At 39.3% G+C, this 20,361-nt stretch overlaps 1 protein-coding gene across 1 annotated transcript in view; it reads left to right on the top strand.

The window, feature by feature from the left end:
• Positions 1 to 11,942, top strand: part of ASB13 (ankyrin repeat and SOCS box containing 13) — a 31,046-nt gene extending 19,104 nt beyond the window's left edge. Inside the window, exons 6-7 of the mRNA XM_043968784.1 lie at positions 7,086 to 7,277; positions 10,661 to 11,942. Of these exons, the coding sequence (XP_043824719.1) occupies positions 7,086 to 7,277; positions 10,661 to 10,788 (320 nt within the window). The 3' untranslated portion in view covers positions 10,789 to 11,942. The remainder of the gene's footprint in view (positions 1 to 7,085; positions 7,278 to 10,660) is intronic.
• Positions 11,943 to 20,361: the final 8,419 nt, after the last annotated feature.

Genomic DNA, 20,361 nt, shown 5'->3' with positions numbered 1-20,361 from the left:
GAAATAGTCATACTTATTTTTTTTAAGTAGCTAGTGGGTTAAATTTATTTAATTATCTATTTATGTAAAAATGGGGAAATATCAATTCTGTTGAGCTTTTCAAATCAAATCTTCTTTCATTTTGTAGCTTAGGTGAAGGGAGGAATTCCTGACTGATTTTTCACTTCTAAGCATGGTCCAGATCAAAACAAAGCATACAGCCTGGATAAATTAAGGGATTCCACAGACCTAGGACATTAAGAGGCTGGAGACTATGACTCTTTGAAAGCAACAGAGTTTTTAGGATTATTACTTCATATCTGTTGAGAATTGTGGGACTCTGGTGATATGTTGGGGGCTGCAAGGTGACACAATGGATAGAGAACCAAGCCTGGTGTCAGAAGGACTCATCTATGTGAATTCAAATCTGGCCTCAGACACTTACTAGCTGTGTGACCCTGGGCAAGTCACTTAACTCTGTTTGCCTCAATTCCTTGTTTGTAAAATAAGCTGGAGAAGGAAATGACAAACCACTCTGGTATCTTTGCCAAGAAAACCTCAAATGAGGTCACAAAGAGTCAGACACAACCGAAAAATAACTGAACAAAACAAAATGGTGCTGTGTTAAGAGGTAGAAGAACGCGGATCTCCCAATAAGCCTCTAAGAAGAATGTAATAATAAGAAAGCCAAAGAAAACAGCTATAAGTTCTTTCATCCATTTCAGGCTTGTACACAAAAACTGCCAGAATCTGATAGAGGCTCTGAGTGAAGAAAACCGAGGGGTAGGTGATGGGCTCAGATCTATAGCAAGAGATACAAGGATTAATTAGACCACAGCCCAGGCAACAGTGCTCAAGTAGCCCTGCCTTGGCCACTATAGGAAAGAGGGCCAGATCAATGTCCAGTGCAGGCCTAGGAAGCCTGTACCTGATCTGCCACAGCATGGTGGTTGTCCTTCCTGCTGGAAGAGGACCAAAATGGCACCACTATGTCAGGGTCAAGGTACAGTGTGTGACTGCGGCTGATCAGACCAATATGAGCTTCAAAAGTGCTACCACAAGTCAGACACAAATAGTCCCTATGACCACTTGGAATGGAGATGTCTCTAAATTTGCACATCTCACTTTTCTCTTGAGCTACTATAGTTCTGCTTTGTTCATAGAGTACAGAGCCTTCTTTGATGCAGGCACGCCATGCTGTGCCAGTGTCTCCCATGTCTCTCACAACTAATTCCAGAGTTCTTCAGAGAAACCTTGAGAGTGTGCTTGTATCACTGAACATCTGCCTTGTGTGAGTTGTCCACAAAATTGTCTCTTAGGCAAACATATGTTTGGCATTCAAACAAACATGGCCAGTCCACCAGAGCTCTGCTTTCTGCGGTAGTTTGAATGCTTGGCAGTTTAGCTCGAGAATGGACCTCAGTGTCCGGTACCTTATCTTGCCAGGTGATCTTCAGAATCTACCTAAGACAATTCAAATGGAAGCAATTTAGTTTCCTGGCATGGCACTGGTAAACTGTCTAGGTTTTACAGGCATACAACAATGAAGTCAGCATAATGGCTCTGTAGACCTTCAGTTTGGTGGGCAACCTCTTCTTTCCCACACTCTCCTTCAGAGCCTCCCTAACACTGAGCTAGCTCTGGCAACCTCATCATCTATGTATGTACATCTCTGAAAAGTATACTGCCAAGATAAGTGAACTTATCCACAGCATTTGAAATTTCCTATTTGATGTAACAGATGATTCCACATATGGATGGTATGGTGCTGGTTGGTAGAGAACCTCTGCTTTCTTGATGTTAGGCCAAAATTAGCATGTTGCATTTTAGCCTCAGAGGCTGCATTGAGTGAACAATCATCTGTGAACAAAAAGTTGAGCACCAGCTCTCCCTCCACTTTAGTCTTGGCTTGTAGCCTTTTTAGATTAAATAGTTTACTATTAGTGCAGTAGCCAACCTTGATGCCATCTTCATCCTCATTGAAGGCATCCAACAAGATTGCTGAAAACATCATGTGAAAAAGCCTGGGAGCAAGCCCACAACCCTGCTTCATTCTGCTGGTACCTGGGAATGCACAAGAACATCATCCATTATTCAGAACCTGTGTGCAAGCATGCTGTCATGGAACTGGTATACAATACCATTACATTTGTCCAGGCAACCAAATTTTACATGACCTTCCACAAACCCTCATGACTGACAGTATTATTCTTGGTCAGATGGATAAATGTTGGGTACAGAGCTCTTTTCTGCTCTTGGCATTTTTCTTGGAGTTGTCAAGCAGCAAACACCATATTGATTATTCCTTGCCTCTTTCTGAAAGCCACACTTGGCTCTTGGGTAGACAACCATCTTCCAAATGAAGGATCAGCCTATTAAGAAGGTCTCTGGCAAGAATCCTTCCAGTTATGATTAAGAGAGACACCTCTGGGGCAGCTAGGTGGTGCAGTGGATAAAGCACCGGCCCTGAAGTTAGGAGTACCTGAGTTCAAATCCGGCCTCAGACACTTAATGCTTACTAGCTGTGTGACCTTGGGCAAGTCACTTAACCCCAATTGCCTCACTTAAAAAAAAAAAGAGAGAGAGACACCTCATGCCTCCCATCCCTGTGATTCTCATAGGACAACCAATTTTCTTTTTCTTTGTAGAGATGGAAAATGGAGGCATCCTTGAACTCCTAGGAGATAACCTACTCTTTTTTTTTCTGGGGCAGTGAGGGTTAAGTGACTTGCCCAGGGTCACACAACTAGTAAGTGTCAAGTGTCTGAAGCCGGATTTTTATTTTATTTTATTTTTATTTAAAATTTTTGTGGGGGGGGGGCAAAGGGGATTAAGTGATTTGCCCAGGGTCACACAGCTAGTGTCAAGTGTCTGAGACTGGATTTGAACTCAGGGCTTCCTTAATCCAGGGCTGGTACTTTTTCCACTGCGCCACCTAGCTGCCCTCGATAACCTACTCTTGTCATATAACCAGGAAGATTTTAGTCAACTTTGGTATGAGCAGCGGACCCCCTTACCTTGTAAATCTCAGCTGGAATAGAATCAGCACCAGCTGCTTTGCCGAATGAGAGAAGCTGAATGGCATTCAGAATCTCTTGTTTAGTTGAAAGTTCAGCTAGAGAGGAATTGACTTTAACTTGAAGTGAATAATCAATGTCTTCAGGGTTGGTTGATGATGGCCTGTTGAGAACTCTGTGGAAGTATTCAGCCCATCTCTCCAAGTTCATGTCCTTATCACTAATCAATATGGCTCCATCAGCACTGAGTAGTTGAGATGCACCATAGGTCTTTGACCCATAAATAGCCTTCAGGGCATCACAGAAGCACTTTGGATTGTTACTGTCAGCAGAAAAATGAATTTTATCTGCCTTCTTACTGAGCCAAGAATCCTACATCTCTCAAAGCTTTGCTTGCACTTTACTTTTTTGATGGAGTTAAACACTGCCTTCTTATAGACAGATGAACTATCCTGCTGGTAAACATTTTTTATTTAGCAGCTCCTGAATTTTCCCATCATTTTCATCAAACCAATCTTGATGTTGGCAGATTTTCTGGCCCAGATGAGTAAGTGCAGTGCCGTACACCAAATCTCTAAAAGTTGCTCACTCTTCTTCTGCTCCACTATTGTCAACTGTGGGATGGCTCAGCTTTCCCTCTAAGTTAGCAATAAACTGTCCACCTTCAGACATTAAGACATGGTGCTCACCCTCACTGTGGCCACTCCACAAAAATGTGCATCCAGCTCATACTTTGATAAGCTGGCCTTCATTTGCCAGCCTTGTTTCACTCAGGGTTGTTATTTGGATGAAATGCCTGCTGAGTTCTCTCACAACAAGAGCTGCTCATCTTTCAAGTCTACTGGATTTCATGTTGTCCATAAATGTGCGCACATTCCACGTACCAATGATCAGTGGAATCATCTTTGCAAAAGTTTTTGTACATTTTTTGTGTTTCAACCACAGGGTGGGATCCCTGCCTGCTGTGGTAAGCAGGCTAGAGTTGTGCGAATCTCACAATTTTGGGGGCACCTTTTCTAGTCCCTACCTCATGCCAGGAGGTGAGCAGTGTAGTCCTTTCAAAAGTCTGCTCAGACACTCAGGGGCTGCTGAATCCCACTGCTGTTTCAGTCCAGTGAGAAGATGACCCCATGGCCTGGGCCGCCGGCCACCTGTGGGCAGGGTTGTTACTATAGCTCCAAATGTATCTGCACACGCTGCTTCATCACTTGCCTGTTGCCACAAGACTTTGAGGTAGGTAAAAATGGTAAAATGGTAAGGGTGATATCTCTTTTCTTGTGCATAAATTGGATTTAAGCCAGGAGGAGTTGCACAAGGTCGTTGGCCTCATTCTTTCTTCCAGAGTTATTAGAGTCCAGTGACAAGACAAAAGTCAAGACAACTGGTGATGGCCCAGGATGCAGTGGATGACCTTGGGGTCTTTGATGTCTGATCTTGCTCTAAGTACTCCACAGCACCTGCTTCAGCTGCTTTCATGGTCGTTGGAACAAACTATTCTCATCTACCCATTCTACCAGGGAAATTCTTCAACATTCTTGCTTGGGCTAGATACCCCATTAACTCACTGACAGGCTTGAGGCCCCTCAGTTACCCTCAGCCTGATTTAGCCCATCTGCTGAAATGTTTTCCTGGGTGTGGCTGCTGGGCATGCTATTGGGGTCACAGGTGAAAGAGTTGGGCAGCAGGTGGACACTAACCATGAAAAGCAGCCCTCACATTAGAGTTACTAGTCTTTCCTGAACACCATACATTTCAACACCACCACATACCAAAGGACAAAACAACAACCCAGAAACTAAAACTGGAGATACAAGTAAACAGAAGAAAACACCAAACAAAATAAAGAAACATTAGGAGATTAGAGAAGCTCAAGAAACATAACTTGAAGAAGAGTTAACTTCACAACAACTTGAAATGGAGCTTTAGAGAAAAGAATGTTCTGACCACAAGGACTACAGGAGCACCTGGAGGAAATGAAGCAAGAGGTACAAAGTATAATGTTAAAAGAAACAAATGCTAGGGAGAAAAAAATGACAAGGAGATTTAATGGCTTACAACAGAAGGTGGTAAACCTTCACTAGGAACTTGACCCCCCAGAAAATTAGAATGGGCCAAACAAATCATTGACTCCATGAGACAGTAAGAAATATTAAAACAAAAACAAAAGTTTGAAAAATAAAACAGAAGAAATATAAGGCAAATGCTGTCAAAAGCAACTGATTTGGAAAACAGATTAAAAAGGGTCAATATTAAGAATCATCAGACTACCTGAAAATCACAGAGAGAAAAAGCCTCAATACCCTATTACAAAAAATCATAAATGAAAGCTGCCCAGATCTATTAGAGCTAGGGGGGAAAGTGAAAATAGGAAGAATCTACTATTGAAAACTCCCAGTAACATCATAGCCAGTACCAAATAATTTTGATAATTACTGCCTTATAATATAAGTTTAAGACCTCATTACATGGTTTTTTATCGCATGACAAATTGCAACTGGGTATAAATGAGTAACTTTGCTTTGAGTTTTTTGAAGAAGTTGAACAGAGGCTAATTAAGAAAATGTCCCTCCTCGGGGCAGCTAGGTGGCATAAAGCACCAGCCCTGGATTTAGAAGGACCTGAGTTCAAATGCTGCCTCAGATACTTGACACTTACTAGCTGTGTGTCCCTCAAGTTACTTAACCCTCATTGCTCTGCAAAAACAGAAAAATGTCCCTCCTACCCTTTTAGCTTAGTTTAAGGGGCGATTTTTTTAGTTTTAGTGAACTTTTCTTTCAATTCTCTTTAATCTTAGTAATTTATTCACCTGACTCCCCTTTGGTTAAGACTCTAGATATCTCGAAATTAGAAAATCAACAGATATGATTTCACTATAAGAGTAACCTGGTAATAGTAACCAAGATTTATTCCTTTAACATCTGCAAGATCATATGCATCTTGGCTCCTGCTTGAATTCAGAGGGCAAAGCTAGGACCAATAGGTAGAAGTTTCAGAAAAGCAGATTTCAGTTTAATATGAGAAAAATCTTCCTAATTAACAATAAGTGCTATCCTAAAATGGAATGAACTGCTTTAATAGGTAATAAATTCCTCATTCCTCTAGGTATTTAAACAAAAATAAAAATTATAAAGGATCATCTGTTGCAGATATTATAAAGTAGATTCATAGAGAAATGTATCAAAGGTATTTACCATTGTTGGGGATAATTTCCTTCCAAGAATCCAAATGGAAAATGAATTCCCTGTAGATGGTGAGATCTTCAAAGTCTTTAGGTTTGCAAGTGACATTGTGTTGATTTCATGAAGTCCAAGAATACAACAGTGCTTCTTCAATCAAATTTTCAGCCACTCAAAAGAGATCATCTTTTTATAGATGAGATCAGATTTTTATTGACATCTTTTGTTTTTACATTGCCTGGATTTTCCCCTTTATCTTTCCCCTTCCTCTTCCCAGGAGGGGGATTCATGTGACAAATAATTTTTCAAAAAATAAAAAGAGGAAGAGAAGAAAAAATTCAACAAAATGAATCAATATATTGAGAAGGAAAAAACGACATTTTGTTCAGTGTTCCTCGAATGTGGATCCCTCATCTCTGCAAAGGAGGAAGTGGGAGATGTCTTCTCTTTTCTTATCTTTGGTGTCAAACTTGTTTATAATTTTGCAGCTTTCATTTTTGAATGTTTTGTTATTCTTTCCTTATATACTGTTGTCACTATGCAGTGTTTTCCTGACTCTGCTTACTTCACTTCAGTTCATTTAAGTCTTTTAATGCTTCTCTAGATTCATCATGTTTTTCTTTTCTTAAAGAGCAATAATACATTCCATTACATTCATATATTACAGTTTGTTTAGCTGTTCCCCAATAGATAGGCCAGTTCTTTGTTATTACAAAAAAAAATGCTCCTGTAAGTATTTTGGCTTTGGTGGGCCTTCTTTTTGTCAATTACTTCCTAGGGTTATGTGCCTAGCAGAGCAATCTCTTGGTCAAAGGGTATGGACATTTTAGAAGGGTAGGAATATTATATTGTTCTCTTAACTCTATGATAATGCCTTTGGTACATATCTTTGTTTCTTCTTCTTGTATTTCAGGAGCCAATGTGAATGCAGCGAAATTGCATGAGACAGCTCTTCATCATGCAGCCAAAGTAAAGAATGTAGACCTGATTGAGATGCTAGTTGAATTTGGAGGCAACATCTATGCTCGGGACAATCGAGGAAAGAAGCCTTCTGATTATACTTGGAGCAGCAGTGCCTCTGCTAAATGCTTTGAGTATTATGAAAGTAAGCACTGTTTTGAGTTCTTTGGGGAGAATATTATTTTATGTTTTGCTAACCAGGACCTGGATCTATTTATTGTCCCAAATGTCTAATCCTTCATTTAATAGCCACAGTTAAGTATTCATCCATCAGTCATACTACTATGTTCTTTATAGAACTGATCAATTAAAAACTATTTATTTCGCTCATACTATGTGCCAGGTGCTGTGCTAGGCATTGGGATACAAATCCTGTGAATGAAACAATTTCTATTTGCAAGAAACTTAGATTCTAACCTGTTATATATACGCACAAGAAGACCACAATATGCACATAGTTTTCTAGCTGTAGTTGTGGTGTTTTTGTTGCTAAAACTACACTCTGAAGTTTCTTGTCATCCAGTCTTCCTTTTCAAGATAGTTGTCCAAGTAAAAGATTCAATATGACCTGAAAAACAGAGTGCTACTGACTGTTCTCTAAGAGATTAATCCTTTAACTTTAGCCTCCTTAGTCCTATACACAATGGTCTCCAGTTTTTTTGATTGTGTACCTCATCAGTAAAGAAATTTTTTAGTACCGCCCTAATATATCTATCCTTTTTTATTTATACATTGTATACATGTGCAGGGTTTTAAGTTCAGTTTATTTATTTTGATACTTTGGTTTTAATTTGCTGTTATTCCCAAAGTTACATCGTTCCAAATATGGTGGTTGTACTTGATAAATTTTAATACTCATTTTTCAGTCCCATCTATCAATTACACACTATTTTTGTTAAAATTCAGCTAGTAAATTTCTATTACCTGTTAAGGGCTAAAATTCTAGCTAGTCTGTCTAAAATATCTAATGAGTGATCGCCAATAAATTATAAGCTTTAGCAAGAGTTAAGCTTTTAAGCATTTATTATGCTTATGGTAAAGAGAGAGAGAGAAAGGCCTAGATTCCTATCTATTAAAGGGAGAGCACATTTCTAGCTCCCTTCTCCGCCAGAGTCCCCAGGAAAGAGCGTCAGAGCGAGTGCCAGTCTCTTCCTTCCTCCTCCCACTAGCCCGCGTCACTTCCTGACGCCAAAGAAAAGACTTCTGGTCTTGCCCTCAAAGACCTTCACTTCATGGGCGGAACTCTTCTACAGTAAGTCTCCAGCAGGTGGCGTCATTCCAATCGTTACATACCTCTCATGCCAGTGATTCTTGCAAACTAATCTAAAGGTGCTGTACTTTTATATTTTTAACAAAATGATTTGAAATATTTTTAAAGTTCGGTTTTTAAACAATGGTTTCCAGATTTTTAAAGTATGCAAATATTATAATTTTTAGAAATGATATGCATAGTTTTCAGCAACAAAATCATATGATGATACAAACATTTCCAAACATAACATTTTCAAAGTGCACTTTCCAAAGAATAAGTTTCTTTCAAAAAACAGTTATTTTTCCTCCCATTGTTAAAACATCATTTTTGTTTGATATCAGGCTATTTAGGAAAGAAGTATACAATACCAAAATCCATTTCCCACTGCATAAGTGGTCAAAGGAATTGAACAAACAGTTCTCAAAAGAACTGTATATTATTAACAACCATATGAAACACTGCTGCAAATGACTAGTAATAAAAAGTGCAATTCAAAACAACTCTGAGGTTTCACTCCATACCCATCAGACTGACATAGATAATAAAATATGGCAATAGTCTGCTAGTGGAACAGTAACTAAAATACCCATAACTTTTGATTCAGACATCCTATAGCTAGGCAGTAGATATATCACTAGGAGGTCAAAGATAAAAAGATAGGTCCTATATATGACAAAATATTTATATTTAATATTACTTCCCTCTAAGAAATTATGAATATAAAGGGAAGAATGGGAAGACTTAAGTGAACTGATGCAAAGTAAAGTAAGGAAAAACTGTATTTACAATAACTATAGCAATATAGATTATAAAAGAACAACAATAAAAAAGAAACTAAATGTTATGTAATTATAATGACCAGACTGCTTTGGAAGAGATGCTGCTGCTGCTGCTGCTGCTGCTGCTGCTGCTTCTCCTGCTCCTGCTCCTGCTGGCTAGCATTTATGTAGCGTTTTAAGGTTTGCAAATAGCTTTACATATATTATCTCATTTTATCCTTACAACAACCCTGAAAATTGGGTGCTATTATTATCCTCATCTTATAGATGAGGAAACTGAGGCACACTGAGATTTAAGTGATTTGCTCAGGGTCTCACTGCTACTAAATAAAGTCAGATTTTAACCCAGGTCTTCCTGACTCCAGGTTTAATGAATTATTCCTGTTCTTTCTTTCTTTACTCCCTGCCATTTATTTACAAACCTGGTGGGGACACATGCCCATCTTTATACTTTCCAAAGAATATAAGACATGAGAATTCACCTCCTTCCTTTGTTTGCACAGGAGGGTAACTATACTGAGAAGTATAGAGATAGCACTGAGATTGTGGACTTGGGTGACTGGGTTGTGCGCTTGACAGCACTGGGGAAGTTTAGAAGAGAGGAGGGTCTTTTGGGAAATAGAATGAAATCTTTAATGCAAATTGCACCCATGCATGCCTTTTCATTTTGAGCAATTCACACAGTCCTCCCAAAAAGGATTTAGTGGGGCAGAGCTTTTATTCAGACTATCTCAGAGCTAGCCGAGGGGTGCCTCATGTAGTCATGAAGTGTCCCGGGGGTGGGTAGCCTCCATTCCCTTCAATTCTCACACCCCACCCCCCAGGTGTGGTTTTTCTAGAGGGGGAAGGGAATTTTTCTAATGGTGCCTGCTGGGAGTGCCTTGGTCACACTTAAGCTATAACCACACAGAAGGGCTGACACCTGATGCGGAAAGTGAGAGGTTGGAGCTCGCATAGAGTGGGGGGAGAACAGAGTTGTGGAGTTTGGGGTCACAACAGGTGAAAGCTGTGATGCAGTTGTGTTGGAGACAAGTCCCTAATTGGGTAACCTCAGGAAGAATCTTCCCCACATTGTTTGTTTACTCGGTGAGTCCCCACTTTGGAGATCTTTGCCCATGGAAATGAGTTAATTATTCATACACTGATCCTGCCTTATCTGATAGGTCTGGAGGATCAGTTAGAATACCTTGTGTCCCAGGAACCACGGGGTAAAATCCCAATTCCTGCTCTTTATTCCTTGACTCTGTTATTTATTTACAAGCCTCGTATGAGTTCTTGTTCATCTTTGTACTTCCCACAGAAAATACTAGATATTTAATAACTCTTTGCTGAATGAATCAAGATCTTTTTGCTTTCTAATGGAGACTTTTTGAAAGGTGCATACAAGTATAAGGCTTTAGAATTTTGATATCTATAATCTTAAAGGGTCCAGTCACCTCAGTATTTGTTACTCTTTAAACTTTATTCATGTATGTTCTTGTCTTCTGCTTCTTCCAGAGACACCTCTAACTTTGTCACAACTTTGCAGAGTGAGCTTAAGGAAGGCTACTGGTGTCAGAGGGCTTGAGAAAATTGCCAAGCTGAATATTCCTCCAAGGCTAATTAATTACCTTTCATACAACTAAAACAAAGACATGGAAGACAGAAGTCATCTTGGGATTTCATCCTGTGTTGCTACTATTACTCTTCCCAACATCTGGCAAAGAAATGACTTTTGTGTCCGTAGTGGTATTAATACCATATACAGAACATTTCCACTTGTCCCTCTGTTCTATCAGAGAAATTATTTCAAATGTAATAAGAAAGTACTAACTCTTAGTTCTTTATAGTAAACATGCTTTTGAGATAGTGCATCTTGTAATTTGTACTTTAATCTTGTCACTGGCACAACCACCAAGTTAGTGAGTGGAAAGGAAGTTGCTATAGTCTGGGCTTCCTTTATTTGATGAACTTCCCCCAAAGTGACTCATAGTACAAAGTATAACTCAGAGAAGAGAGGGAAAATGCCAGTTGTGGATCTCTCTATGGAGACTTCTGAGGCTCCCTATCTTTCTCATAACTGGTAGGAATTCCTGTTGATGTTTGGTACCCTAGTATAACTTGATTCCATTTCACACTTAGCTTCTTTAGGATTATGTGTTTATAGATAAGGGTAGGTTGTGGCTCAAATGCCTTGGGAAAACTTAAGGGCATCCCTTTACATCATTGACAACAGGACTCTGAAATAACCGCTTTATCAATACCCGTCCATTTGGATACCCTGTTTTGCATAGTATCAGGGTATACAAAAGCTCACTGAGGCTAAGGGGATTTCTGTTTCTCAGGAAGCTTTTTATGAGTCTGAGTTGTGGAGAATGATGGCTGCAGCCTGGTAATGATGTTTGCATTGATTACAAGGAGTTCAGTCTACCAGTGGTTTATTTCAAGACTGAAGGCCTGGTGAAGAACAGCATACTATTTTCACAGGAGAAGAAGAACCCACTGCCTTTACAATGGCTGAAGATTTAGCTTTTTTCAAGGTGGTTCCCTGTCTCATAGGTAAAGTTAAAACCTCGTTTGGATAGTCTTAAAAACCTAGTTAATACACTGTTATAAGAAATTATAAAATAAATGCCTTGTTCATGTTTAGTTGCTTTTAACTAACTGAAAATTCTTCTTAAGCAATTAAGTATAATAACATTTGCACATAATAAAATACCTACTACCTTCCTCAACCCTACTTCACCCCCAAATCCAGACTTCAGTAAAAATCATCAGTCAATAAAGGAACAATGTTGTACTCTGTAGTCTTTTTTTTCCTAATGAACTGAAAACTCAACAGGATTTCAGGGATAATTCTCAGGACATTCCTTTGATGTAGGAAAGAATAGCTCTCATCTTCCTCATTTTTTGGAAAGAATACAAACTATAAAATAAGATCTTTAAGGATCCCAGTATTAGTTAACAAAATAGAATGGGAGAAAGCACAATATATAACAATATAGAATGGGAGTCAGGAGACCTGGCTCTGTCACAAACTAGTGGTATAACTTGGAAAAACTACTTCACCTCCCTGGGCCTTGTTTCCTACATCTCTAAAATAGGCATAATACCTTTCTACATAAGGTAGGTATTGTATAGTAACAGATTTTGTAAAAAGTGGAAAATGTAATACTAGAACAAAGTATTCATATTACTAATACACTGCTGCAATTGATCTAGTTAATAACTTACGTTCATTTATGTTAACTATTTTCACATATATTATCTCATTTAGTCTTCATCGCAACCTTGTGGGGTATATACTGCAAAGATTATGCCCACTTTAAAAAGGAGAATTCTAGGATCAGGAACACCTAGCATGCTTCAGGTCACACCTAGTATGTGACAGAAAACACTAGCTTTCTACTTTGGGTTCCTTTCTGTCATGGGAATATTACCATCCATTTCATGAATGACATATTGTGAAGTCAGCCTGCTTATGAAGTGACATGTAGAAAGTAGCACTGAGGCAGCTAGGTGGCGCAGTGGATAGAGCACCGGCCCTAGAGTCAGGAGGAACTGAGTTCAAATCTGGACTCAGACACTTAACACTTACTAGCTGTGTGACCCTGGGCAAGTCACTTAACCCCAATTGCCTCACCAAAAAAAAAAAAGAAAGAAAGAAAGAAAGTAGCACTAGAGGGCAGAATTATAGCATCTCAGAGATGGAAGGGACCTCACAGGCCCTAGATCTAGTCTAACCTATACCTGAATATGAATCCTTTTTGGGTCAAAGGATATGTACTCTTCAGCCAATTTTTTTAAGTAGCCTAATTACAAACTGCTATCCAGAATGACTGAATCAATGAATAGTTTCATTAACAATCTATGTGTTTGATTTTCCATGCCCCCTCCAACATTACATCTAGTATTTTCTTGAAGCTGTCCAATGAAGGTGGTCACACCAACTCCCCAGTGAGAAGCCCTTTTTACTTTTGGATAACTAATTGTTAGGAAGTTTCTCCTTATATCCAGCATGGCAGTTTGTTTTTGCAGTTTCCTTCTACTGCTCTAAATCTACCCATTGGGTCAAGAAGAAGTTGATTCTCTTACAAATGACAGCCCTTCGTGCATCCTTGACAATATCTCATATCTCCTTTAAGTCACAGAATCACAGAATTTGAAAGTAGGAAAGGACCTCAGAGACCATCTAGTCCAACCCATATATACAAAAGGAATCTCCAGTATGGCATACCAGAAAAGTGATCTAGCAAGTACTTGAAGATCTCCAAGGAAAGGGAACCCACCACTTCTCACTCTCTCTCTCTCTTTTTTTTTTTTTTTTTTTTTTGCGAGGCAATGGGGGTTAAGTGATTTGCCCAGGGTCACACAGCTAGTAAGCGTCAAGCGTCTGAGGCCGGGTTTGAACTCAGGGCCGATGCTCTATCCACTGCGCCACCTAGCTGCCTCTGGAACCCGCCACTTCTCAAGGCAGACCATTCCACTTTGGGACAGCTATAATTGTTGAGAAATGCTTCCTGACATTAAGCCTGATTTTGCCCCTCTGCAACGTTTGCCCACCTTCCCCAGTTTGGCACTCTGAGGCCAAATGAAACAAGTCAAATTCCTCCTGTAGACATGATGGCCCTTCAAATGAATCTTCTCTTCAGGCTAAACATGCCCAGTTCCTTCAACCAATTTTCACACGACAGACTCAGAGCCCTTCCCCAACCTGGCTGCCCTCTAACCTGTTTCCCAGAATATACCACAGTAATTCAAATGAGCTCTGATAGGGCACAGTTCAAGGGACTATCCTTTTGTTGCTTGTCCTTCGTTCTCAAAGAGGACCATGATATCAGGACTTGCAGTGAATTGGATTTAAGGGAGGGAGAGCTGTGGAGCAAAGACACCAGCTTCACTCTCCTCCAGAGCCATCTGGAGGCAAGATATACAGTGGGACAACTGGAAATGGCCCTGATTGAGGCAATCAGGTGACTTGCCCAGGGTCACACAGCTAGTAAGTGTCAAGTGTCTGAGGAGGAATTTGAACTCAGGTCTTCCTGACTCCAGGGCCAGTGCTCTATTCATGGTGCCACCTACCTGCCCCCGGGGGACTATCACCCCCTTATTCTTGGGAGCTATGTGCCCTTAATCCAGCATGACACTACATTAGCTTTTTTGGCTGCTACATCACACTGCTCATTCATTTTGAGCCTGCATTCTACAAAAGCTTCCAAATCTTTTTCAGAACTACTATCTACAAATGACTTCCCCATCTTGTGAAGTTTTGTTTTGTTTTGAGGGGCAATGAGGGTTAAGTGACTTGCCCAGGGTCACTCAGCTAGTAAGTGTCAAGTGTTTGAGGCCAAATTTGAACTCAGGTCCTCCTGAATCCAGGGCTAGTGCTTTATCCACTGTGCCACCTAGCTGCCCCCATCTTGTGAATTTTTTCTACCAAGTTTAAGACTTTAAGTTATTCCTATAGAAATTTGTATATTATGAATTTACTGCAATGCTTTAGCCTATTAAGATCCTTTTGGATCATTTGTGTTACCTATCCCTTTAAACTTTGTGTCATCTGTATGTTGCCCATGCTTTTATCCAAGTGATCGATAAAAATGTTAAACAGCACAGGGCAAGCTTACAGCTCTGGAGTACTCCACTGGAGACTTTCTGCCACATTGACTTTGAGGCATTAACAACTACTTCTGCAGGATGAATGTCACTGGTTCTTTTAACAGATTTTTACATGATATGAACTCCAGACACATCATCATCCTGGTTAACCTCATTTTCCAGGTTATTAATGACCTTACCTAAAATATGGTGCTCAGGGGGCAGCTAGGTAGCACAGTGGATAGAGCACCGGCCTTGGATTCAGAAGGACCTGAGTTCAAAACCGGCCTCAAACACTTAACACTTACTAGCTGTGTGACCCTGGGCAAGTCACTTAACCCCAATTGCCTCAACAACAAAAAAATAAATATAAAAAAAAATATGGTGCTTAGAATTTAACACAATACTCCAGATGTGGTCTGATCATGGCATGGTGATCATGGCCTAGCATCTCATTCACTTCCCCATTTGAATTCCCAATGAGTTCCAGAAGTCCTGCCTTTTTGCACAGTATGATTATTTCTGTAGTTCTGATAGCTTTGTCTTAATGCAGCCTGTGATTGCATTAGCTTTCTTGGCTGCCATATTATGTTGTTGCCTCATATTGAGCAAAAACAACAACAATAAAAACCCAACCTATTTTTAGGTGATAATCTTATATTCTTGGGCATAAACAGGATTCTATTTAGAAATGCACTAGGGTGGTCAAACCTGTCAGCTCTATATAAATGATGAAGCCAGCTTTTTCTTTCAGATGATAAGGTCTTTTTTTTTTTTTTTGGTGAGGCAATTGGGGTTAAGTGACTTGCCCAGGGTCACACAGCTAGTAAGTGTTAAGTGTCTGAGTCCAGATTTGAACTCAGGTCCTCCTGACTCCAGAGCCAGTGCTCTATCCACTGCACCACCTAGCTGCCCCCAGACGATAAGGTCTAGTATTTTGTTTCCTAATGTGATAAAGATCTCTTTGGCTATTGTGATTTTAAAATGAGGAAATGGGTTAAAAATGTTTCTTACAGACTCAAAAAATGGTAGAAATGCAAAGGATCCTAGAGATCATTTAATGTTGTCAACCACCTCATTTTAGAGATGAAGTAACAAGGCCCAAAGGAAGAGTGACTTTTCTTTAATTAAATTAGCACTAAACATCTATGAGGTATGTGGCTTAGCTCTAAACCTAACCACACTGCTCTGTGATAGTGTCATCCAATTAAATTCAGTAACCATTGATAGCCTGCTATGTGTTAGGCTTTTATTAAATTTCCTTTTTAGGTTATGGTTTACTCTGCCTCAAGGAGTATCTACTTTCCTTGGTATTTTTGAAAGTTTTAAGGTGTAACTTGCGGGGAAGACTTCAATCTTTATGCTTAAATCAAAATACTCTTGACTTGGAATGAACTTTAAGGAAGAAAACTGGTTTTGATTGAAGGAAGTGGGAGACAGCAGCTATTTCCTTCGTTTCTCTAGAGCAAACAGTCAATGCAGCATTTCTGTCTTTTGACTGCCCTCTGCAGGCAGAAGGGGCAGACTCTGGCCAGATTCTAACCATAGCATTTTATTCTCTTCTTGGCCTACATTTCTTATGAACTCTAGAAGTCCTTCCTCTCTTTTTCTCTCAAAGCCCTGCTGAAAAAAGAAGCCAAAATTTTATATCATAATAATCTACTGGCAAAAGAGTATCACTTATCCAACCTGAGATTCCTAGGCATCCAGCCTGAAGAGGGCTTTGGTGTTTAGGGGAAGAGGGAAAGGGAATAAACATTTATATAGCACCTACTGTGTGCTGGGCGTTGTGCTAAGGGCTTGGAAAATACATTTAGTTCTCACAATCCTTCAGGAGAGGAGCTGTTATTCCCATTTTACAATAAAGTAAGCTGAGGCAAACAGGTTAATGATTTGCCCAGGGCCACACAGGCTGAGGCTGCATTTGAACTTAAGTCTTGACTCAGGTCCAGAGCTTTACCTATTGCACCACTCTGCTGCCTTTGAGACAAAATATTCACCATAAATGTCCTCTGTGTGTGTGTGTGTGTGTGTGTTTATTTATTTATTTTATTTATTTATTTTTGCAGGGCAATGAGGGTTAAGTGACTTGCCCAGGGACCGGATCTGAACTCAGGTCCTCCTGAATCCAGGGCCGGTGCTCTATCCACTGCACCACCTAGCTGTCCCCAGCATATATTTTTTAATTGACTTGTGAGATTTTACATGTATGTTTTTTCCCTCATGTACTGAAACCACAACAATCGTTTTTAATGAATTGATTTCCTTTATTTTTAAATGTGAGGTGGCATAATGTATAGAAAGCTAACCTCTAAATTAGGAAGATCAGGATTTAAATCTCACTTCTGACTTTTACTGACTATTATGACCATGGGGAAATAAATCACTTGACCTCTCTCAGTACCACCAAGTAACTCTTAAGACTATAAATTGCAGAGAAGGTGCTGATCTGTACTGGTAGAAGTTTCTCATCTGGAGACCCTCACACCTATGAAATCATTGGTCTGGTTAAAAAAAAACAAAATCAAGATAGCATAACCTTGCAAGTTAAGTTCAGTGTCACTTAGAATTCTCTAAATCCATGATCTGCAAAGTATTTTCAGAATCTGAGGACGTTGCTTTTTAGCAAAGGATAATCCGTGCTGACCCCAATTGTTAATTAAGGTTGTTATGAGAATTGGCCATCTGATCTAAAGCAGTTTGGATAAAAATGTGTCTTTATTTACTCCAGACTTAACAAAGTGTCTTAAAAGAGCATTATATCTCAAAACAAAATAGAAAAGAAAAAAGGTATCAGCATGTCCCTTTTTCTTTTTAGCATTTTTCTTCAAATATTCTGTTCTTTTTGATTATTTACTTTAGAATTAGGGAGAGGATTTTTCTGACATTGAACCTAGCATTCTGTCAAGATGAGCAGTTGTCATTATGTGAATTAGGGATCTACAGCCTGGGGTATACATGTACCCAGGAGATTAGAGAAGGTAGATTTTAGGTTCAAAAAAGAAAAGTGCAATTGCTCCTTTGTATTAACCCAAATGTAATCTCCAAAATCTCTCTGAATCCCATTCCAGTTTATCTACCAAAGGAGTAAGATAGGAATATTAAGCCAATTTTATGAAGCAGAAGATAAAGAGGAAGAAGGGATGACTTTTGATTTTAGAGAAATAATAAAAATAAGGGCTCCCCAACATGTTCCCTAGATCAGAGCTTCTTAAACTTTTTCCTCTTGCGACCCTTTTTCAACCAAGAAATTTTTACATGACTCCAGGTATATAGGTTTATAAAGTAGGTATACATAACTTTTTACTGTTGTCAAATTTTTGTGACCATCACATTCAGTTACATGACCCCATGTGGGCTTGCAACCCACAGTTTAAGAAGCTAGGCCCTAGATGTATCAAGGGTTGCATATCCCTACTAACACAATGCCTACCACATTTTAAAGGAAAAATATAATTGAAAGATGTGTTCTTGGGGCGGCTAGGTGGTGCGGTGGATAGAGCACTGGCCCTGGAGTCAGGAGTACCTGAGTTCAAATCCAGCCTCAGACACTTAACAATTACTAGCTGTGTGACCTTGGGCAAGTCACTTAACCCCAATTGCCTCACTTAAAAAAAAAAAGAAAGAAAGATGTGTTCTCTTTCTTCTTGGTAGAAAGGGGACAAATACAGAAACTGGGCTTAGACCAATATCTCACACTGTATACTAAAATAAGGTCAAAATAGTTACATGATTTACACATAAAGGGTGATACCATAAGCAAATTAAGAGAGCATGGAATCATTTATCTGTCAGATTTATGGGCAGAAGAACAATTTAGGACCAAAGAAGATATAGAAAGCAAAACAAAATGTGAAATAGATCATTTTGATTATATAAAATTAAAAATTTTTTGCACAAACAAAACTAATTGTAACCAAGATTACAAGGGAAGCAGAAAACTGGGCAAGAATTTTTGAAACAAATATCTCTGATAAAGGCCTCATTTTTCAATTATATAGAGAACTGAGTCAAATGTATAAAAATACAAGTCATTCCCCAATTGATAAATGGTCAAAGGACATGAACAGGAAATTTTCAGAAAAAAGAAATCAAAGCTATCATAATCATATGAAAAAATGTTCTAGATCACTATAGATCAGAGAAATGAAAGTTAAAACAACTCTGAGGTATTACCTCACACCTATCAGAGTGGCAAATATAACAAAAAAGGGAAATAGTGGATGTGGGAGGGGATATGGAAAGTTGGGACACTAATCCACTGTTGGTGGAATTGTGAAAAGATCCAACCATTCTGGAGAGCAATTTGGAACTATGCCCAAAGAGCTATAGAACTGTGAATACCCTTTGATCCAGCAATATCCCTGCTAGGTTTATATCCCAAAGACATTCCCAAAAAAGAGAAAAAGACTCATTTGTACAAAAATATTTATAGTAGCTCTTTTTGTGGTGGCTAAGAGTTGGAAATCAAAGGAATGCCCATCAATTGGGGAATGGCTAAACGAGCTGTGGAATATAATAGTTAGGGAATATTATTGTGCTTTAAAAAATGACAAGCAGGATTGTGGGAAACAGTAATAGCTTGATACATGGTGGAATTTTCTCAGGGAAAGGTTTGCCCATGTGAGGAACAGCAAGACAGTATTATCTAATGAACTGTGTCAACTCGAGGAAGAGAAAAGTAAGTTTTTCAGGGCTAGAGATAGGAACCAGTTTGAGCTGACTCTTGCCAGTGTCCTAGAAAAAGTAGGTAAAAGGTTAACCCTGGTCTCTACGGTGCTTGCCTAATAGACTTATTAACTTCTCCTCTGTCTAAAATCTCCACCCCATTTTTGATCGTAAGTTGCATGAAGGTGTATATGTATCGGAGGGGTAACATATCGAGGAGGATTTAGCTAGAACTCTCCCAGGAAGATTATGAACCTGTGCCTAGCAACCTATGGTGGCTCAGGGGAGGGACTTAATGAGTCAGGCTCAGGATAAATACAGGGTGCTTACTTTTAGCATTTAGCACTCACTAATTGACTTTACTGTGGGTGTCCCATTCTCATGAGAATGTAATAAAGGCTTTTTTCATACCAAAGCTGCCCCTGAAAGAACTTATTTTGAAGTGGTCTACACCTGTTTCTCACAGGATGATTTCAGAAAGGCCTGGAAAGACTTGTATGAACTGATGTATAGTGAAGTGAGCAGAACCAAGAGAACATTGTGCATAGAGACAGTAATATTGTTTGATAAAGAACTGTGAATGACTTAACTATTCCCAACAATCCAAGACAATCCCAAAGGACTAATGATGAAACATGCTATCCACCTCCAGAGAAAAAAACTGATATTGATTGAAAACAGACTGAAGCATGCAATTTTTCACTTTCTTTCATTTTTTTCTTTTATTCAAGTTCTCTTGTACAAAATGACTAATATGTTTTATATAATTGCAGTTGTATAACCCATGTCTGATTGCTTACCGCCTCAGGGAGAGGATAGGAGAGGGAGGAAAGGGAAGATGAAATTTGAAACTGTTGCGTTGTGGATAGAGCACTGGTTCTGGAGTCAGGAGTATCTGAGTTCAAATTTGGCCTCAGATACTTAACACTTACTAGCTGTATGACCCTGGGCAA

This window comes from Dromiciops gliroides, chromosome 5, assembly GCF_019393635.1.
Source record: "Dromiciops gliroides isolate mDroGli1 chromosome 5, mDroGli1.pri, whole genome shotgun sequence".
Taxonomy (NCBI): Eukaryota; Metazoa; Chordata; class Mammalia; order Microbiotheria; family Microbiotheriidae; genus Dromiciops; species Dromiciops gliroides.
This window is presented reverse-complemented; position numbering and strand designations above follow the sequence as displayed.